This window comes from Vulpes vulpes, chromosome X, assembly GCF_048418805.1.
Source record: "Vulpes vulpes isolate BD-2025 chromosome X, VulVul3, whole genome shotgun sequence".
In the NCBI taxonomy this organism is placed as follows: Eukaryota; Metazoa; Chordata; class Mammalia; order Carnivora; family Canidae; genus Vulpes; species Vulpes vulpes.
This window is the reverse complement of record NC_132796.1, coordinates 7,064,794-7,083,712: the sequence shown is the minus strand read 5'-3', so window position 1 is coordinate 7,083,712 and position 18,919 is coordinate 7,064,794. Positions and strand designations below refer to the sequence as shown.

The 18,919-nt window shown below is 42.1% G+C and overlaps 1 protein-coding gene across 13 annotated transcripts in view; it reads left to right on the top strand.

Moving 5' to 3' along the window:
* Positions 1 to 18,919, top strand: part of MID1 (midline 1) — a 593,315-nt gene that overhangs the window by 554,105 nt on the left and 20,291 nt on the right. For all 13 annotated transcript variants that reach the window (XM_072744773.1, XM_072744772.1, XM_072744774.1 and 10 more), the window contains 3 exons: positions 4,325 to 4,473; positions 12,303 to 12,430; positions 17,260 to 17,403. In XM_072744773.1, the coding sequence (XP_072600874.1) occupies positions 4,325 to 4,473; positions 12,303 to 12,430; positions 17,260 to 17,403 (421 nt within the window). The remainder of the gene's footprint in view (positions 1 to 4,324; positions 4,474 to 12,302; positions 12,431 to 17,259; positions 17,404 to 18,919) is intronic.

Below are 18,919 nucleotides of genomic sequence, written 5' to 3'. Positions count from 1 at the left end.
GAGAGTTGTTACAGAAAATTTGATAAACTGCAAAAAAGTCCCATACAATGTTTGGGCATGTGTACGTATTTGGGAGTGATCCACCCTGAATTCAAAAAGGTGTTTTCCTCTGGAGAAGGACTTGAATGGAATTCGGGAGGGCTTCAGCGCTGTCAATAAAAATTTACTTCCTTTTGAGAACTCTTACGCTAATATGACAAGAAGATGGAGATTTGGGAGAGCTGATACTGTGTACAGGGAAGTTGATGATATTACTTTAAAAATTGCCTGTGTGTTTGACATTTATCACTTTCTAAAAAGTGCACCCCTGCTCCGGACGTTATCTCTGAAGGCAGTAATAGAAAGCAAACATCACTCGGGAAAGATGAGGCCCAGTTTGGCTTTCTCTCGAGTTACTGCTTTGGCACATCACCAAGGTCTAGTGGATCCCAAACCTCGGAATTCACAGTGGCTGAGTCCCCGGCCAGCGCAGGTGGTGGTAGAGATGCATTTTGAAGAATAGGGCATGAGTACCAACACTCTGGAAATCTGAGGTGCTGGGCAGGGAGGGCGGGTAAGGACTGGGTACCCAAGGAGGGTGCTCAGGGTGCTGTCCGGGCAGCCTAAGGACGCTGAATCCAGAGAAGGGACAGTGGGAGCCTCTCACCAACACTTGGAAATGTGGGAGCTGGAGGGAGATCTGGCAAGATCGTGGGGATCACGGTGGTGAACTTCACCACCTCCTGACTTCACCGCCATGTACCTCTGGTGCGGATCACAAGGCCGTTGGACCTGGTGGAGACAGACTCACCGCAAACCCTCCAGCTGGGGGCCTGCCAGGCAGGCAGGGTCAGGACACACTGGGGACATACTGGTCATTCCTGCTCTCAGACCATCATGCATTCTTCGCAATAAATAGCTCAGCAGCCTTTCTACTTGGACGGACTGGAGAGTCTCAAGCCGTGAGACTCCCTGGGAAAGAATTGTCTTATCTCTTCAGGAGTAGGAGATAAATTTCATGTCAACACACGAAAAGCTGGCAACAGACTCCAGATTGAGTAAAATATGTGTTTTATGTGCAGACACCGATCAATGGTACAAGGCTGTGGCCACAGAGAGAAAAAGTCCCTTCTCTTCACCGCTTTCACATACTCTAAATCGCCAACAGTTAAGATAATTAACTGGCCTACATGTTCGGGCTTTTCTAGAGCGTTATAGAAATGCCAACTCAGGCCTCAATGGCAATTCAGATTCTTGTGCCATCGGTTGATAGGACATAACAATTTTGGGGTGGGAATCCTACAGTATTAAAAGCATTTAAAGAAAAATGAAGGGCTACTTTTAAAAAGCATGTGTAAGGTATAATCAACAGCAGATAAACTGGTATCTATCGGCCCATGTCCTCACTAACAGGAGGCTATTTCCATGATGCGTATGGAGTGAATTCCTGAAATTACAATTTGCAATCAACACTTCCCAAAGGAAAAAAGAACAGAGCCAACTTGGAAAAACGGAATAATACATATAAAGAATCTTCTTATATGTCGATACCAGTGTTTCTTTTCAAAAATCAAATTGTATTTGTCTTGTCAGATTTTTAAAATAGGATATGAGAGTGTTTTCTAGTGACAAAATTAATATTTTGCTAAATGCTCGGTGTCTGATTTTTGAAGTGCTTATATAAGTCAAGCAGGATAGTGTTTCCCAGAATGTGGTTCAGAGCAGGGCCATTTGATCAGAGTCACTGAAGTTGGCAAACTTTTTCTGTAAAGGGCCAGATAATAAATATTTTTAGGTTTTGCTGTATAGTTTCTGTTGCAACAGCTCACCTCTATCGACTGTTGTAGTGTGAAAGCAGTCAGAGATGATTCATAAATGAATGAGTGTGACAGTGTGCCAATAAAACTTTATTTACACAAAACGATGTGTGCTGGATATGGCTTACAGACCATAGTTTGTGAACATCCAACTTAAAGTAGTGTTGTTCTTTCTTTTTTTTTTTTGACTGAAACCCACAGTAAAAAATATAGAAGACATGAAATCTCGCACGCTTGCGCACACAAAAAGTTTTTGCAAAACCTACTTTGCCCTTTGTACCGGGAGCGCACTCTGCTACTTTCTTTTCTCCTCTCTTCTAGTTAGTTTATTTTATTTTAATTTTTTTTAGTTAGTTTATTTTAAATGCTAGCCCTGACCATAGGACTGATCCATCACCTGTAGCTCATTGCCTGTTGAAATGCAGATTCCCGTTGCTCTGACAGTATCAGCCTTTTACCAAGGATATTGGAGAGTGGGCCCAAACATCTACAGTTTCTCTTTTAAAAAGATCCCCAGCAGATTCTTGTGCACACCACTTTGAAAAGCTCCGATCCGATGTATCAGATGGAACTGTACACCTGAACCACAATTTAAATTATGCCAATGATTGTTTTCTGTAAAGCATTCCTGTGTTCTTTCTTTTCTTTTTTTTTTCATTCCTGTGTTTTCAAAGGAGGCTCTCATTTTGGCTTGCTTCAACTTATGCATGATTTAGGCTTTGTTTGTTTTTTTTATCTTTTCCTCTTACTGCCACTTTTATTTTCCAGTATCATGATAGAAGAAAAGAAAGAAGAAAGTACAGTTCAGGCATTGTGGCATTTGTAGTCTGTGGGATCACTAATAGGCATACCGGAAGGATAAGTGATTGACACAGGGTTATTCTATAGGAGTATTTTGACCTTGTGTGTCTTTTATTAGAATTGTGTTAAACACCCTTAATTGTGTTGTATGATTAAATATTTCGTTTGCTCGGTTGGTGAGGGACTCTAAGTTATTTTCCTTCCTCTGATGGACATGTTCTAGTGTCTTGAATTGGACTCTATGCCTTTCTTAGCTTTACCTCTGGACGGAATGATATTAGATGCTAAATTCAATTTGGTGTAAGATAAGTGTTATTTCATTCAACTAATGAACATGGTTAATCTGCTGCGGACCGTCCCTCTAATTATAATGAGTTAAGTCTTTTACTAGGCTTAATATCATATGCTGTTTGCTCCAAGATTTTGACACTTCTCTAACTCTCTACTTTCAGGAATCTTTCTCACTCTTGCCCGAGATCTTGTGGCTGCTGCCTCTCAGTGCAGCATTAATTTCCTTTGTTTGCTGCAGTACAACATAGCTGGAATCAGATGTTCCTTAGAGGCTTCAAGTTCTGACATCTCCTTCCTTCCTTTTCTTCGATTAAAGTTGCATGGGGATGATAATGATGACTTGGAGAAAGAAGGAATTTCTTGGAGTTAGCAGGAATTCTGGAGGGAGCTGGAGCCAGCCTTGTCTGTAAGACAGATTAACTGGCCTCCTTCCTACCCTTTCACCCAGGGCTGTTTTCCATTCCGGAATGATCCTGAAGCCGGCCAAGACCTGTCCCAGGCTGTGTGGATGGGGCACTGGGCGCACGGCAATTCCAATTAGCGGTCTAATTTTGACTTGGCTTCTGGCCAGAGGGCTTCATCTCACAGCACATTTCAAACACCGGAGCGAATGGTCAAGTGGGTTACCGTGCACTTATCTTGGCCTACCCCTGAGGTTACGGTCAATTACGTTTGAGGGTCGTTTTCAAGCAAGACAGAATCAGGAATTGGAATGGAGGTTGGAACCAAACATGCATTTTTATACCGACTGGGAAATGCTTATCAAAATAGTTCTTAGTTATCAAGTCAGCACAAAGTGCCTGGAAATGACGTTCCCAGTGAGGGGAAATGGCCCAGCTGTGCTTTTTTTGGCTTTCTCTCATCTGCTCAACAGGAAAAATATTAATCAATGGAAAAAAACGCTCTCTTTCTGTTAATTTAACACATGAGTTTTAGATCGTGTGGGAAATAGTAATACCTCATGTTTTATTGCGTGGATTGCAAGGGCCTTTCTAGAAAATGATTCTTACTTAAGCCGCACGTTTGCACCCACGGAGATGTTTTATTTTCTCGATGGTCCAGCAGAAAGTCTGAGCTGGAGAAACGTCCCAGCGCCGGCTGCCCTCTCACAGTAATTGAGTGGAATGGTGAGGGAAGAGGTCTGGTGACCCTTGTGACTTGCCATTAGGCAACACCTTTTTTCCCCATCAACAAGGAAGCAATTCACAATAAAGTATTTTCTCATAAAACAAATTAGCAACGCTTCTCCAAGGAGATAAAGACTCTCCAGGCCAGGAGTCCCGTAACTGGGATTTCCACCTTTTCCTACCCACTCTTTGGACTTGTCTTGAAGGACGAGTTGCGTGCAACGCGATGCACACTTCCGAAGGGTCCAGCCGGATGCATCTAACCTAAGTGAGCCCCCCCACCTAACCGTCTCCATGCCTCTTTTCAAGGTGATGAGGCTTCGCAAACTGGCTCAGCAGATTGCAAACTGCAAGCAGTGCATCGAGCGGTCGGCATCCCTCATCTCCCAGGCGGAACACTCTCTGAAGGAGAATGATCATGCGCGCTTCCTACAGACGGCTAAGAACATCACCGAGAGGTGAGTGCGTGCGGGGGGCTGCTGGCAACTTCTCAGCTGCGGGGGGGGGGGGGGGGGGGGGGGGCTCCGGTGTCTGGGGATGGGGAGTGATCGGTTGGCCTTGCCCTTGCCTTGCTTTTTGTTTTCATTTTCGAGGCTGAGTACCAGGAGAATAGAGGCTTTGAGTTGCTTTGTTCCAGCCAAAGATGCTTCCCTTTGACATGTCAAAGCCTTTTCAGTAGCGCCCTGGAGTTCAAGGCCTTTGAAACAAGAGTCCACCAGTTAGAAAGAATAAAATCAGCCTTTGCTTTTGCGGGGGCAGAAAGCTCACCGTGGCACAAAAACAGCATTTATTGTGACTCCCAGACCTGATCTTATCGTACATTTGATAACAAAGAGTCAAAATGAAGGCAGACACATAAAAGGGAATCTTTTCTTCCATCTCAGGGCTCATCTATTAAAGAGAGAGAGAAAAGCAAACGCCCAGGTGTTGTTCTGTGTTAGACCTGTTTTTATTTGGTGGAGAAACTTCGCCTCGTCAGAAAGGTCAAAGCTGACTCATGTGGGAGAGAAAGGACCCAACTGTCAATCTCCTACCTCTTTCTCTTAAAGTGTCCTTGATTCTAGGGCAGGGAACATAAAGATGCCATTATTTGAATGGTCAGTTCAGCAGTAAAACTGGTGGGACTCGGGACTCCTTCCCTTCACATCTTTGATTGGCATAAAATCACTCACCTTCACTGCTGACAAGGCCTACGGCAGCTGTAGTAAAGCCAGAGCACCTGACGCCACCTAAGTGATCCCTCCAACCCATGACAATGCCCTTTTTTCATTCATTTTAATTTTCAGAGTCACTTGCCCCTTATGCAAAGCAATAATGGAATCCCCTCGCTGGACCACCCCAGCCTGTTCATGCACGCTGGTCTTCATCCTAGAGCAGAAGTCTGCAGACTTCTATAAGGGACCAGAGATGAAATATTTTCCAGGCCTGTGGGTTATAAGGGCCTCCTTCAGGATGACTTAGCTCTACCGCCATAGCTCCATAGCAGCCTATCATAGACAAAACGGCAACAAACAAGCGTGGCTGTGCTTCTAAAAACACTTCCCCAAACGGGTGTTTGGCCCTCTGACTGTCTTTTGCCAACCCCTGGCCCAGGGGGAAAAATACCCACCATCTTATGGCTTGAATTCCTCCAAGGAAAGAGAAAGAAAAGTAACCTTACTTGATTGCGTGTTTGCGTTGGAAACCGCGCTAATTCCCAAAATATCACTTAGAGGTAGGCATTGATATTTCTCTTTTCAGGGTTCTTTCCATTAGAGAAACGTACAATGGTTTTACAACTCTGGTTTTGTATCGAACCAGCTTCGTTGTGCTATTTCTTATATTTGAGAAAGAATTCTCCTGCGACTGGTTATGATAATCTCTTCCAAAGCACATGGCTAATGTGGCTGGTTATCATCCCTTTTATATCCTTAAAATGATCGCCTCCCTACTCTTAGGAGAAGCCAGTGTCTTTCCTCATGCCTCCTCGGTTCTGAGTGTTTAATTGTCTTCACAGCTCTCCCCTGGACTCTATCCAGTTGCTTTATGTTCATCCTAAGGTTAAGCACGGCAAATAGCATTAATACTCCAGTGTACCTAGGACACTCTACTAGACAGTGTTTACACTTACGTCATGGTTTCCAACTGGGATCCAAGAGTGCTTTTCTCTGGCTCTAAATCATGAAATGTCCAAATGAAATGGTTACTCTGAGCTGCATTTCTCAGCAATCCCCCCAAATTTGATCAAGTGTAATATGAATACACTCTCACCTATGGAGAGGAGAGAATGTGGCACCATAACAGTTAAGATAGAACATTCTGAAAGAAGACCTACCTTTGAAGCATAGCATAAGCGCATGAATGTCCACATGTGATCTCCCACAGATCCAGCAGGTCATAACCGGTCCCATTCACCTCTACCTGCAACAAGCCCATCTCTTCAAGGATGGAAACGTGCTTTCGATTTTTCTTTCTACAGATGAATTGTATAATACAGTTGACCCTTGAACAGCATGGGTTTGAACTGCTCAGGTCCACTTATACATGGATTTTTTTAAAAAAAAAAATACAGTACAACACTGTAAATGTATTTTCTCAATAACATTTTCTATAATAATGTTTCTTAATATTTTCTTCTCTCTAGCTTACTTTATTGTAAGAATGCAGAGTATAATACATATAACATACAAAAGATGTGTCAGTGGACTCTATGTCACCAGTCAGACTTCTGGCCATCAGTAGGTTCTTGGTACTTAAGTTTCGGGGAGCCAAAAGTCCTATGTGGATTTTCCACTGGTGGGGGGGCAGTGCCCCTAATCTCTATATTGTTCAAGGGTCAACTGTATATACCATATTCTCAAGCCTCACTATAGTTCTTAGTGTAGTTGTGCTTTTTTATAAAATCATTTTTTTAAAGATTTTTATGTATTTATTCATGAGAGACACAGAGAGAGAGGCAGAGACACAGGCAGAGAGAGGAGCAGGCTCCATGCAAAGGGCCCAATGTGGGACTCGATCCTGGAACTCCAGGATCACGCCCTGGGCCGAAGGGAGGTGCTCAACCGCTGAGCCACCCGGGCGTCCCTAAAATCATTTAAATAAGCAAAACTATTCACTAAATCCAGGCATAAGAAAGTTGGCCTCCTGCTTATGAGAAGGCTAAACTTCCATCAAGTTTGAAGACGTAGGGCGTATAAACATTTGCCAAGAGTCTTTTCCCTCTGTTTCTGCAGCCCCTCTCTTCCCATCTCTATCGTGTCAATCCTCTTGGTTAATTCCTGAGCCTTTCTCTCTTTCCAGGACTGAAATATAGTGAAAGGGCAGGGAGCTTGGACTAGGACCTGGGAGACTCAGGTTCTAGTCCCAGCACTGCCACTTTTTTACTATAATCCTTTGGATTTAGCCATGAGCTGTTTTCTGCATAGAATATTGGGCTCATAGGGACCCCTGGGTTGGCTCAGTCGGTTAAGCATCTGACTTGGCTTGGGTCATGATCTCAGGGTCCTGGGATTGAGCCTCCACGCTCAGCGGGGAGTCTGCTTCTTCCTCTGTCTCTGCCCCTCCTCCCGCTCTCTCAAATAAGTAAAATCTTTTTTTGGAAAAAAAAGAAAATTGGGCCTCATAGTAGCTGCTTCTGTCAGTAGTTGTAATAATATTGCTGAGGACTCCTAAGAACAGGCCTTTGGCATCATAGATACTCTGTCACAGCACTTGGATATAATTTTTCATGGTTTAGTATGTCAGTATGGCCCCATCATGTATGTCTGTCCTGGGGCTGGTCTCTGCCTGTCTCTACTCTTCAATCCTTTACTTAGTAAATAAACATTCTTCTCTAGGATGTGACTTCATAATTCTCTGCCTCCTATTGTATCTGCCTTGGGCTTTGGCACCTGTATACTTCTAAACCATCTTTATTCTTGTATTCAAGGGTGGAAAGCCCGAAACAGTTTTAATCCTGCAAGCCTTCTTGAAATGAGACTTGGGTGAGATTTTTCTGCATCTTTAAATTGCTTAAAGTAGATATATTCACCTAAAGGCTGAATCACCCGCAATAAGGTTTTCGCAAAAAACAAAACAAAACAAAAAAACAAAAACAAACACCGAAGAAGAGAGACCAGCAAGCTTTACATTGTGAGATGCATATGCTTCAGAATCAAGTGTCTGGCTCTGTGCTAATTGCTTAGCAGTAATTATGGATGGCATTGGGGCAGCTCCTTTAACACTTGAGTCTAATTCTGCTTGTACGCTCCTAGTAGGCAGCAGACCCCCAGCCACCTTGTTTTCCCCATTATAGGCCCAGCACATAGCAATCTGTCTGACACGAGTGAATGAGTGACCATATTGTAAAACAGGTCGATTATTCTTACCTAATATGGTTATTATAGGGACAAAATGAAATAATATAGTAAAACTCTTATTCTGGTCCCTGTCCCAAAGTGATCAGGCAACAAATGCTAATTCCCTTCCTTCCCACTCACTAAACGGATGCAAATGGATTGTATAACATACCACACTCTCAAGCCACACTAGTATATAGGTCTCCTGTGTGATTGTACAGTCATCGTTACAAAATTACATTAAGTAAGCAAAACTCTTCACTAAATTGAAGCATAAGAAAGTTGGTCTACTTCTTAAATCTGAAATTAAAATCACTTTTAGCAGCAAATTATCAAGAGGATGATGAAAAGAAACATCCCTCCTAATGGTACCCATTTCTCAGAGCTCCTAAGAGGGTGTCCCGACTCCACAAAGTGACCCCTTTGTCCTTCAACACCATAAGCAGTTCAAGGATCTATCAGACTTACCCAGACTATAAAGCCTAGAGCTCTGGTTGTCAACGTTGGAAAAATGTCACTTGATTTGAAGAATTCAAGCACACATGATGAGTGGTTTTTGAAGTGTGTTCTGGTAGGGTGTTAATTGGTGCTAAAACAACAACAAAGTTCCAGAGCCAAGTGCTTTTGGGAAATCCTGAGCAGACCAAAGTAAACCACATTTTGTTGCTGGGAGACCTCACTGAGTTTTACCACGGTGATTTGCCCACTTGCCCAAGAAAGATCCACTTAAGTGCCATTGTCAGGGGTCTGGCATGGGGGTGATATTAAGCGGGAAGAGTAGAGCATCTTCCCCTGGCATTGACTGTTTGACAGAAATCCTGTGAACAGTGTAGCTCCAGACACTTCCACCTTCTGGAAAACAGGCCCCATGTGGCTCCTAGCAAACAGAGTGTCTTGGAGATTAGGAGCATCGAAGTCAAGATCAAAATAGGAAGTGATGTGCAGCTCACCCCCTGAAGCATCAAGATAGGACACAATGTCCTTATTTGCTGCCACGTGCTAAGAGCTTAACACACACCTACAAGCATATACACAGCCGCGCGCGCACACACACACACACACACACACACACACAACTATGAAAGCACGGAATTGCACAAGTGGCATAATACTGATGGCCCCGGTGGATTTTGGCAATGCATCTGAAAGGCCAGAAGATGGGCAACAAGGATTTGGGGAATAAAAACATGGCCTAAAATGTTGAATTTGGCAGATCTCCCCTCTCCTGTCACTCCAATTAAGAATTTGAAATTATAGCCAAAGATAAATATCTTTCCATCAGAAAATGTGTAGGTGTTAAAAGCTGCAGTCATCTGCATAGATTCTTGCTGTCAGCCTTTGCCTCCCAGGCTCAGGGGCTTTCAGCCTTTCTCTTTCCACTCCACAAAGGGACCCCCATCAAGGTGGCAGGCATTTTTAACACTGTCACTGGCCTGACGCACGGTTTAGTTAACTGTGGACCATAGAATGGGGAGAAACTTGGGAGTGAGATCTATTTTGGATGAGCCCAAACAGAAGCTTTTGCCACTGGCCCGGGAAAGTGCTGAAGTGAGATTATCTATTCAGAGCCCTTGGGATCCTCTCAGCCCAAGATCTGTGCCATGCAAGATGGGCAGACAAATGCAATAGAAAGACGCTGGTTTCTCAGTAGCTCAGTGAGCTTCTCCCTGCTGGACATCGTGAGACATTCTAATTGGGGTTTCACTCTGAAATTTTTATTTGAGGCGGACACATGGGCACAGCAGTGTTTCTTTTAACTTATCTGCACTGATGCAAATATTTCAGGCTCTTCAGTACCTGGCACACTTTAAGAGCTTAGTATATAGATTTGTTGAGTAGTCCTGGGATCACTCAGAGTTTTGAGGAGTTTTTGCGATTGTGGGGCATAAGGAAAGCATTTTTGTGAGTACACTTTGACCACCTGTGAAAAATGCCTAGCAACCATCCCTTTATCCATCAGTCTAAATTAGCAGGTGTTCGTCACAATAATTGGCCCACTCCCCTCGGGTGCGCTCTTTAGCCAACAAGATCCCACAACTCTGCTATTCACTGTTTCTTGGTGAAGGAGTTAGGTGGTGAATTTAGATTCTCCACTCTCATTCAAACACTTAAAAGTTTTCTTTCCCGAATTCATGCCTCTTCAAACTTTTCATCCATCAATCCCAACATCATCCCGATTGTTATGTTGTTAAATTATCCTGTCTACTCCCCTCCATCTACACAACTGAACATGAACCAGAAGGACAATTATAGAAACCTTATTTCTAAGGATTTTGAGCACTTCACAGGTGTAACTTTTACTGAGGTGAATTTCGGCTAACATAAAATTAACCATTTTAATGGGTGCAATTCAGTAGCATTTAGTACGTTCGCAGTGTTGTGCAATTACTACCTCTGTCGAGTTCTGAAATCTTTTTATTACCCCCCAAGAAACTCCATACCCATTACATAGTCATCGTCCATTGCCTCCTCCCCGCTCTCCCCGCCAGCCCCTGGTCACCACTAATCTGCTGTGTCTCTATAAATTCACCTATTCTGGAAATTTCATACAAATGGATCATACAATACATGGCCTTTTGCATCGAGCTTCTTTCACTTAGTGTAACACTTTCAAGGCTCATCCACACTGTAGCGTGTATTAGGACATCACTCTATGGATGAATGATATTCCATTGTATGGATAGACCCACAAGTATAATTTTTATAGCCAAAGAAGTATATTATCTTTATAAAATACAAAGTTTTAAGAGCCATTAAGAGATCATGTCTCCTTAGGTAACCAGGTTGAGTTTTTTTCTAGATTAAATGGAAGAATGTAGACCTAGAATTCTCCTGGCTGCTGCCAGCTGGCTTTGTGACCTTGTATAAATGAGCATCAAGACTCTTGATTAGAAAATAAGTAACTAGATTTAGGGCTGAGCCATTTCAGAGTGTTTCTTTGCTCAGAAATTCCCATACGGTACTTAGTACCATATACGGAATTAGGTCTGTGGTGGTATTTACCAAACTTCATGAAATACCCAAATCAACAAGGTTACAGGGCTGGTGTGGTCTGATATGCTCAGACGTGGTTCACATCATGCCACAATTGTATTGTTTTTCAGAAAATCACTTGTGTTTTTTAATTAGTCCAAACGTTCTGCTATTAGTAACTGAACTTTGCAAATCAACTTGAGAGCTTCACACACACCTAGCAGGAGATTCTCTCATAGCAGGAGAGTCATATTAACCAATATGTTGTTTTATAGTGTATAAATCAGAGCTCTACCTAGCAACCCTAAATGAAGAGGGAAAATGGTGCATCCGTTGGAAGAATTTGCAAGAAAGCTCATGAATATTTTCCATGGCATCTGCTGGGAATATGGTGAAAAAAAAAAAAAAAGAATACAAGGAGAACGAAACGAGCCAGACAAAAAACTCCTTTTTTAATGTTTATTTTAGAGAGAGGCTAGTAATTGATTAAACTAATCCAATATCTGGAAACATTCTTTTTTAATCTTCACTTTGCCTTTTATGCAGTTTGAAATTTTGGAGAGTCCTCTTTGAAGTGGAGCAGGGTCGAGTCTGAAAGGAACAAACAGTTTCCCAGACAGATGTGTGAAGAAATGCCTGGAGCTATGTGCTTCTCGCCGGGGTTAGATGTGAAGGGGCCAGGCTGTTAAATACACAGCAACATGAAATATGAATATTCTTTCACCTCCGTCGGGAATTTTTTTCCAGCAGTAAAAAGGAAGCGGGGGTTTGAGGGGAGCCATTCTACTGGTCACCCAATTCTTGGGCCTTGTCTTTAAGCTTGCATTCATTTGCGTTGTCGCTGTGTGGTGCCATCCCAAAGTTCTTTTTGAGGCTCACATGTAAAAACAGCACTATTTAAAAATTATGCTTCTTTTCCTTTTATTTTTTTCATTCCTGTGCAGTGACGGTGAAAGCCATCTTGACGTTTCTAAAAAGTTGTTTTGTTTAAATTACAGAGTCTCCATGGCAACTGCATCATCCCAGGTCCTAATTCCTGAAATCAACCTCAATGACACATTTGACACCTTTGCCTTAGATTTTTCCCGAGAGAAGAAATTGCTAGAATGTCTGGATTACCTTACAGGTATTGTCTTGTGTGTGTGTGTGTGTGTGTGTGTGTGTGTGTTTTCTAACATTGTGTACAATCGATGATATGCATACTTTGCCACCACATCCATTCCCTAAAAACCAGAGGTGTGGGCTTCTGATTTAAGAATGGTGCCTGATATTCCCATAAACGATTTCTGGCACTCTTCATTTTTTTTTACCACCCAAAACAATACAATTCAAGACCAAACTAGAGACAAAGGAAAAAGGAGAATCTCGGTAATTAAAAATATACTTCCTACCATCTTCCCTCCCTCTCAGAGTGTGGGTGCCACAAATAGTAGCTCTGCTGGCCATCAAAGAGATACATAAGGTAGCATGGCTGTTTTCCACTTCATCTCAGCAAGGCAGCTGACTTTCACAGTATCCTGGCAGAGAAAGAATTGGCAGCTAACTCCGATGGGGCGTCTACCCTGCTTCAGCTCTTGGTATCTGAGACCTTGTATAAGCCTCACACCGTCAAACTGAGGTAACCTGTTATGACCCCCACTTTGCAAATGACGGAGGTCGCCCGTCTTACTGGAGGTCAGGTAGCTAGGGAATGGATGAATTAGGATTTGGCTTGGGTCCGTATGGACTCCAAAGACCCTTTGCTCTTTCTAGTGAAAGATCATGCTTCATCTTGGCAGAGGTCACCATGGCAAACATCCCAAAAATCACATGCCAATTCCTGGTGCCATGTTTCTGATAGGCATTTTGATGGTCAAGCTCAAAAAACAAAAGCAACAGCGATAAAAGAGAACCTCAGGCTACTCCTATTCCTAACCAGGCTCCCAGATTTTTCTTTGCTGTCTACCTCTAGAGCGAGAATTGAAATCATTCGCTGTTAGAATGTGGACTGTTTTGGTGACCTTTATTTGTGTTAACCAAAGCTACCCGTGCCTTATGACTTCAGGAAGGCTCCATATATACAGTGAAGCCAGATGTGCAGCGAACTTAGGGCATGCAGCCTTCAAGAGATCACATCCCTAACTTAGCATGGCATCAGCTTCTCAACTCCAATTGTGTGTGTGCGTGTTTGTGGAACAGTGGTTGGAAAAGGTGGAGCAGGAGAAAGGGAACATTGTGATGTTTGTTTTTACAGTCTGTGGATCAAAAGTAAGGAGTTTTTAAAAAAAAAAAAAAAAGTAAGGAGTTTTATATCCAAGGGGCATTGTAGCCAGGTAGGTTTTTCCTTCGCAAGAATCCAAGGTGCCGCTTGTAGCTTTTCTGCATTTGCAAGGGAAGCGGTCATCCCACAGACTTGTTTCATCCTTGCAGACCATGTTAAGGAAGAAAGCAGCTGACTCAGAAATGCATTTGCAGTAAGGAAACAAACTCGATTCAAATATTTATTGATACACTGCCCTCCTTTTTGAAGCTTTTAACTCTAAGATCTGCCTAAACTAACCCTACCCTATAGAACCTTCCAGAATGATTGAAGCATTCTGTGTCTGCACTGTCCACTATGGTAGCTGCTAAGCACATGGGGCTATCAGAAACTTGCAATGTACATAGTGAGTTTTTCCTTTTATTTCACTTTAATTAACTTAATTGAAATTTTACAAGCTACATGTAGCTTGTGGCTACTGTATTAGACGGCGCAGTCTAGACTTTCTCTGGCTGAGCTGCTCTTCATCATGGCATCCTATGAAAAATCTATTTTTTTTCTTATATAATTTGGGATTGAGTATGATTGCAACAACAGAAAATCCAGTTAGCAGTGACTAAACCCATCAAGGAGGGTTTGTATCATGCAAACAGGAGAACGGAGGTATGTGTTCCAGGGCTGGGCAGCGGCTCAGTGATGATCTCAGACTCCAGGCTCTTACTCTTTTTCTGCTCTGCCTTCTTCACTCTGTTGCTTTCTTTACCACAAGATCACGGCACCACTACCCCACCTCCATGCATCATGCTCAAGTTACAGGTAAAAAGAGAGGGATGCAGGGGAAACTGTGACAAAAATCTGCCAGCCAACTTTTGTCTTTGTGTATTAGCAAAGCAAAAAGCTTGCTCAGAAGACCCATCTAGCAGACTCTCACTTGTGTCTTATGGATCAGATCCATGTCACAAGGTCATGCCCAAGAACAAAGAAGACCGAAAACCTATTGGGTGGGGCACATGGCCTTTCTGCACAAAATCAGTGTCTTGTTGACCTGAGGGTGTCCTCCGCATTTCCCAATCATCGTTTAATGGTGTTCCAGCGGGCACACATTCATGTGCTATGTCTCTATGCAAATGCCAAAGCAATGATTAAAGGAGAAAGTATGAAAGTAGTTGCACTGACTGGTACCACATACGCCATATATCATCCCGATGGCTGTTTATGCCAAGCTAAGACCACATGGGGTACCTGCCATTATGCCTTCTTAACCGTCAATCTCAAATACAAATCTGGCCCATTTGTAGACATAACATCGATCCTGGCCATAACATATGATGCTTGGCTGATATTGCCAAGTCCAAATAGTTTATCAGACATTTGTAAGCAGGAAATGAAGTGTTTGTGGAATATTAGCCCACCATTTCTCAAGTCTTGTTTATGACAGAGGCAAGAAAATAGCAGTGCTGCCACCAATATTCCATGAATATTGAAATTGGCAACGTGCTGCTATTCTCATTTACGGTAAATTGGGTATTGACTTTTCAGGACAAACCCATTGGGCTTCTAATCAAAACAGGGTTAGCTTGCGTGGCTGTGAAAACAAGATTTTTTTCTCCTGTGACATGCCTCTAAGTGGTATGTCAAGTTAATAACCCAGAGAGGTGACATTTCCTCCCTGATCACAGCTACTGCCATGTGTCTCACAGCTCCTTGCTTAGTTTGAACATAAGTTTTCTTTCTATATGATCATATATTGCAATGCAAAAAGAACAAAATCTTTCTACAGTGGTTGATGGAAAAGTAATTCAATGAACTATTTAGATTATGGGAGAATAAGCATCTCTCCACTGATCCCTGCCGGTGATCCCACACCAACAGGGACCACACAGAACAATAATAAGCACGTTTTATGGTGCAGCTGGGCCTCCCCCGCAGAATGCATCTCTGGATTGGTGTCGCTGATTCATGCACATCCAAGTCACAGCACATGACACTAAATCTTGCATGTGGATACTTCAGGAGACAGATGTATAAATACATACTCCAAGAAGAATGCTTAAGGGGCTCTGTAGAGCCTTTCTATCTTAATACACGACTTAATGCAGTGCCTGCCAAGTGTAGGTGCTCGGTAATGTTTGTGGAATTCAGTAACCAAGAGACAGAGCTGGTCTAACTGACTTTGTACAACAAACATAAAAGTTACTTAGTCTGTATGATATTTGTCCTGGACATCTCTTCAGGTGGCAAAATGAAGAAGACTAAAACAATTAGAGTCTTAAATTTACCATGTTTATGAACTTTTCTTCTTCTTTGCGTTTGTTTAGGACTCCTCAATCCTAATCAAAGTGTAAAGCAGGAAAGAACTCCGCAATAAGTGTGAACAGAGGTTGCAACAAATCTATAGAATCCAGATATGTTTCTCCTTTTGAAGTTAGGTTCTAGGACACAGAAGAGTGGAAATAAAGGCCTGGATCAATTCTCTCAACCAGGGGTTGGCAAACTTTGACTATAAAGGTCCAGATGGTAAATATTTTAGGCTTTGCAGGACATATGGTCCCAACTACTCAACTTCGCTAGTGCACAAAAACGGCCACAGACAATACATAAATGAATTAGCCTGGCTGTGTTCCAATAAAACTTTATTTACAAAAACAGGCAGTGGGCCAGATTTGGCCCATAGCCATAGTTTGCCAACCCTTGCTCTAAAATATTATTGCCAGTGCAAAACACTCACTGCCTAGTCTTTTTCTTGCCCACAAACTCTTCTCATAAAACCAGTTACTGAAATCAAGCCGGTAGACTTTGAAACAACGTCAAATCATTATTTTGGTAGGATTTAGACTTCTCTACTCCAGACTATGTTCAAGACATAAAACAACAGCCTTCTCCAGTGATAAAGTTAACCAAATGCCAACGAACCAGGTTTTCTTTGGGGAAGGAAAATGTACTTAGATATGATTGATTGTTAATCGTGTTCTTCTGGATTCGAAATATCACCTATAAATTGAAAAGGGAGAATAAATAGGGCTACACTAATACGGTTTTTATTTTATAAAGCATCAAATCATCTAATGAAAGAAAATTTTTCAAACAATTATTTGGCAGGTTGTTATAGGATAGCAAACATCAGTATTTTTCCAATTCGGTGTGTAAATACAAAAATACGTGACTTCACAAAGCTCAGAGGCTGGCAAACTTTGGCTCGTAGCCCGAATCTAGCCCTCACCTGTTTTTGCAAGTAAAGTTTTACTGGAACCTGCCCATGTCCATTTGAGTATGCTTTCATAGTGCAAAGGCAGAGCTGAGTAGTTGCAACAGAGACCGTGTGGCCCACAAAGCATAAAATATTTACCCTCTAGCCCTTTACTGGAAAAGTCTGCCATTTCCCCAGTGTGGATGAAATTACAAGAGTTCATCTTGTTTGCTTTTTGTTTAACATGTTTTTTCCCTGTGGATAAGAGTATTATTTGCTTAACCTCCTAAACGTACTTTCATGATAAACAGAGAGAAGTCTCTACTGGCTGGCCGAAGTCACGTACGCTACCTGTCAAAAATCACAGTAGCAACCAACCAAACAAACGTTCTTCAGATTGGGGTCACCATCTCTAGGGTAGCGGTCCTAATAGACCTGTTTAGAAAGGCCCACTTTGACTGTCACACATCTCCTCTGAAATGTATCCCGGAGGTGCCACTTCGCTGATGAGCATTCTTGATCCCCACAGCTCCCAACCCTCCCACAATTAGAGAAGAGCTCTGCACAGCTTCCTATGACACCATCACCGTTCATTGGACCTCCGATGATGAATTCAGTGTGGTTTCCTATGAGCTCCAATACACCATATTCACCGGACAAGCCAATGTTGTTAGTGAGTATTGCACACCCTGTTGATTTTTCTGTTTGGTGACTGTTTTCAGATAGATTGCATTTCTAAATTTAAGTATCAAGGGAAGACGGGGAAGGAAAGAATACACAGTATTTATTGGCTGCGTTTCCTAACCAAGAAGATGATAGCATTTGCTTGCTAGCAAAAATAGCTGGCCAAATAGTGATGAAAATTAGTGATCTCTAGCAAACCACATGAGTGAGTCTTACAAACATATGGTTAAGAGAAAGAAACAGGAAACAAAAGAATATATGTGGTATGAATCTTTTTATCCATTCGTAATTTAAAGATAAACTATTTTGTGGGGCACCTGGGTGGCTCAGTCAGTTAAGCTTTCAACTCTTGATTTTGGCTCAGGTCATGATCTCAGGGTTGTGAGACTGAGCCCTACATGGAGCTCCATGCTCAATGGGGAGTCTGTTTAAGATTCTCTCTCCTTCTGCCCCTCCCATGTCTCTCAAATAAATAAATAAATAAATAAATAAATAAATAAATAAATAAATAAATCTTTAAGATTCTCTCTCCTTCTGCCCCTCCCATGTCTCTCAAATAAATAAATAAATAAATCTTTTTAAAAAAAGAAACTATTTTGTTTAGAGATGCATACATGAGTGTAAAAACTATAAATAAAAGAGAGGATAAAAAAAAAGAGAGAGAGGATAATGGTTACTTCCAGGATGGGAAGGGAGTGGCACCTTTGGAAAGCAATATATGGGGGTTCATGGGGTTAACTACTTTCTGGGTGGGAAGTTACATGATTTAGCCATTATATCATACATTTAGTATAATGTACTTTCCTGAGTGTTATTTCACAATGTAAAAAAATTTTTTTAATAAAATGGATAGCCAAACGATGCCACATACCACCTCCCATTTGGAGGAGGGAAGGCCCATCATTTGAAATGTTAGTCATTGGCCCCTACCTGAGCAGAATCTCAGACCTTACTTGAAACACAGAGCCCTTCTCTCACTGGAGCCCATGAGGTATTTGGTATCAGAGAAAATTTGATGATCTCAGATAGCCCCAGTTGCTGGCCAGAGAAGTGATAACAAAGGAATCTCTCCTCCCCACTGCCATGGTTATTTAAATTGAGTTGAGTAAATGGGAAAAGACCAGAAGAAGTAGCCTTTCAGGTTTGAAACTTCTTTAGGAAATTAAAATAGGACATGCCAAAGTAGAATAGAAGAGAATAGCAGGCACATTTCAACAAAGAAATGTTTTGAATAAATCCATATCAACTGAATGTGCTTTTATTATATACACATCTCCCTTAATCACACTGTTCTTTCCTAGCACAAGTAATTCTGAGCATGTGATGCTTAAAAAAGAAATTAGAGTTAGGATTAATTAAAAGAGTGATGCTCAAAGACCCCCCACCTCCAAGTAAGTAAAGTACCAACATATGGACCCCCAAGCTTCCTTAGATCCTCATTTCCCAGGCTTCCCTCCTCAACTCTCTGACCTTCCACTCCCTAATTGGCTGCCTTGGAAGCTTTT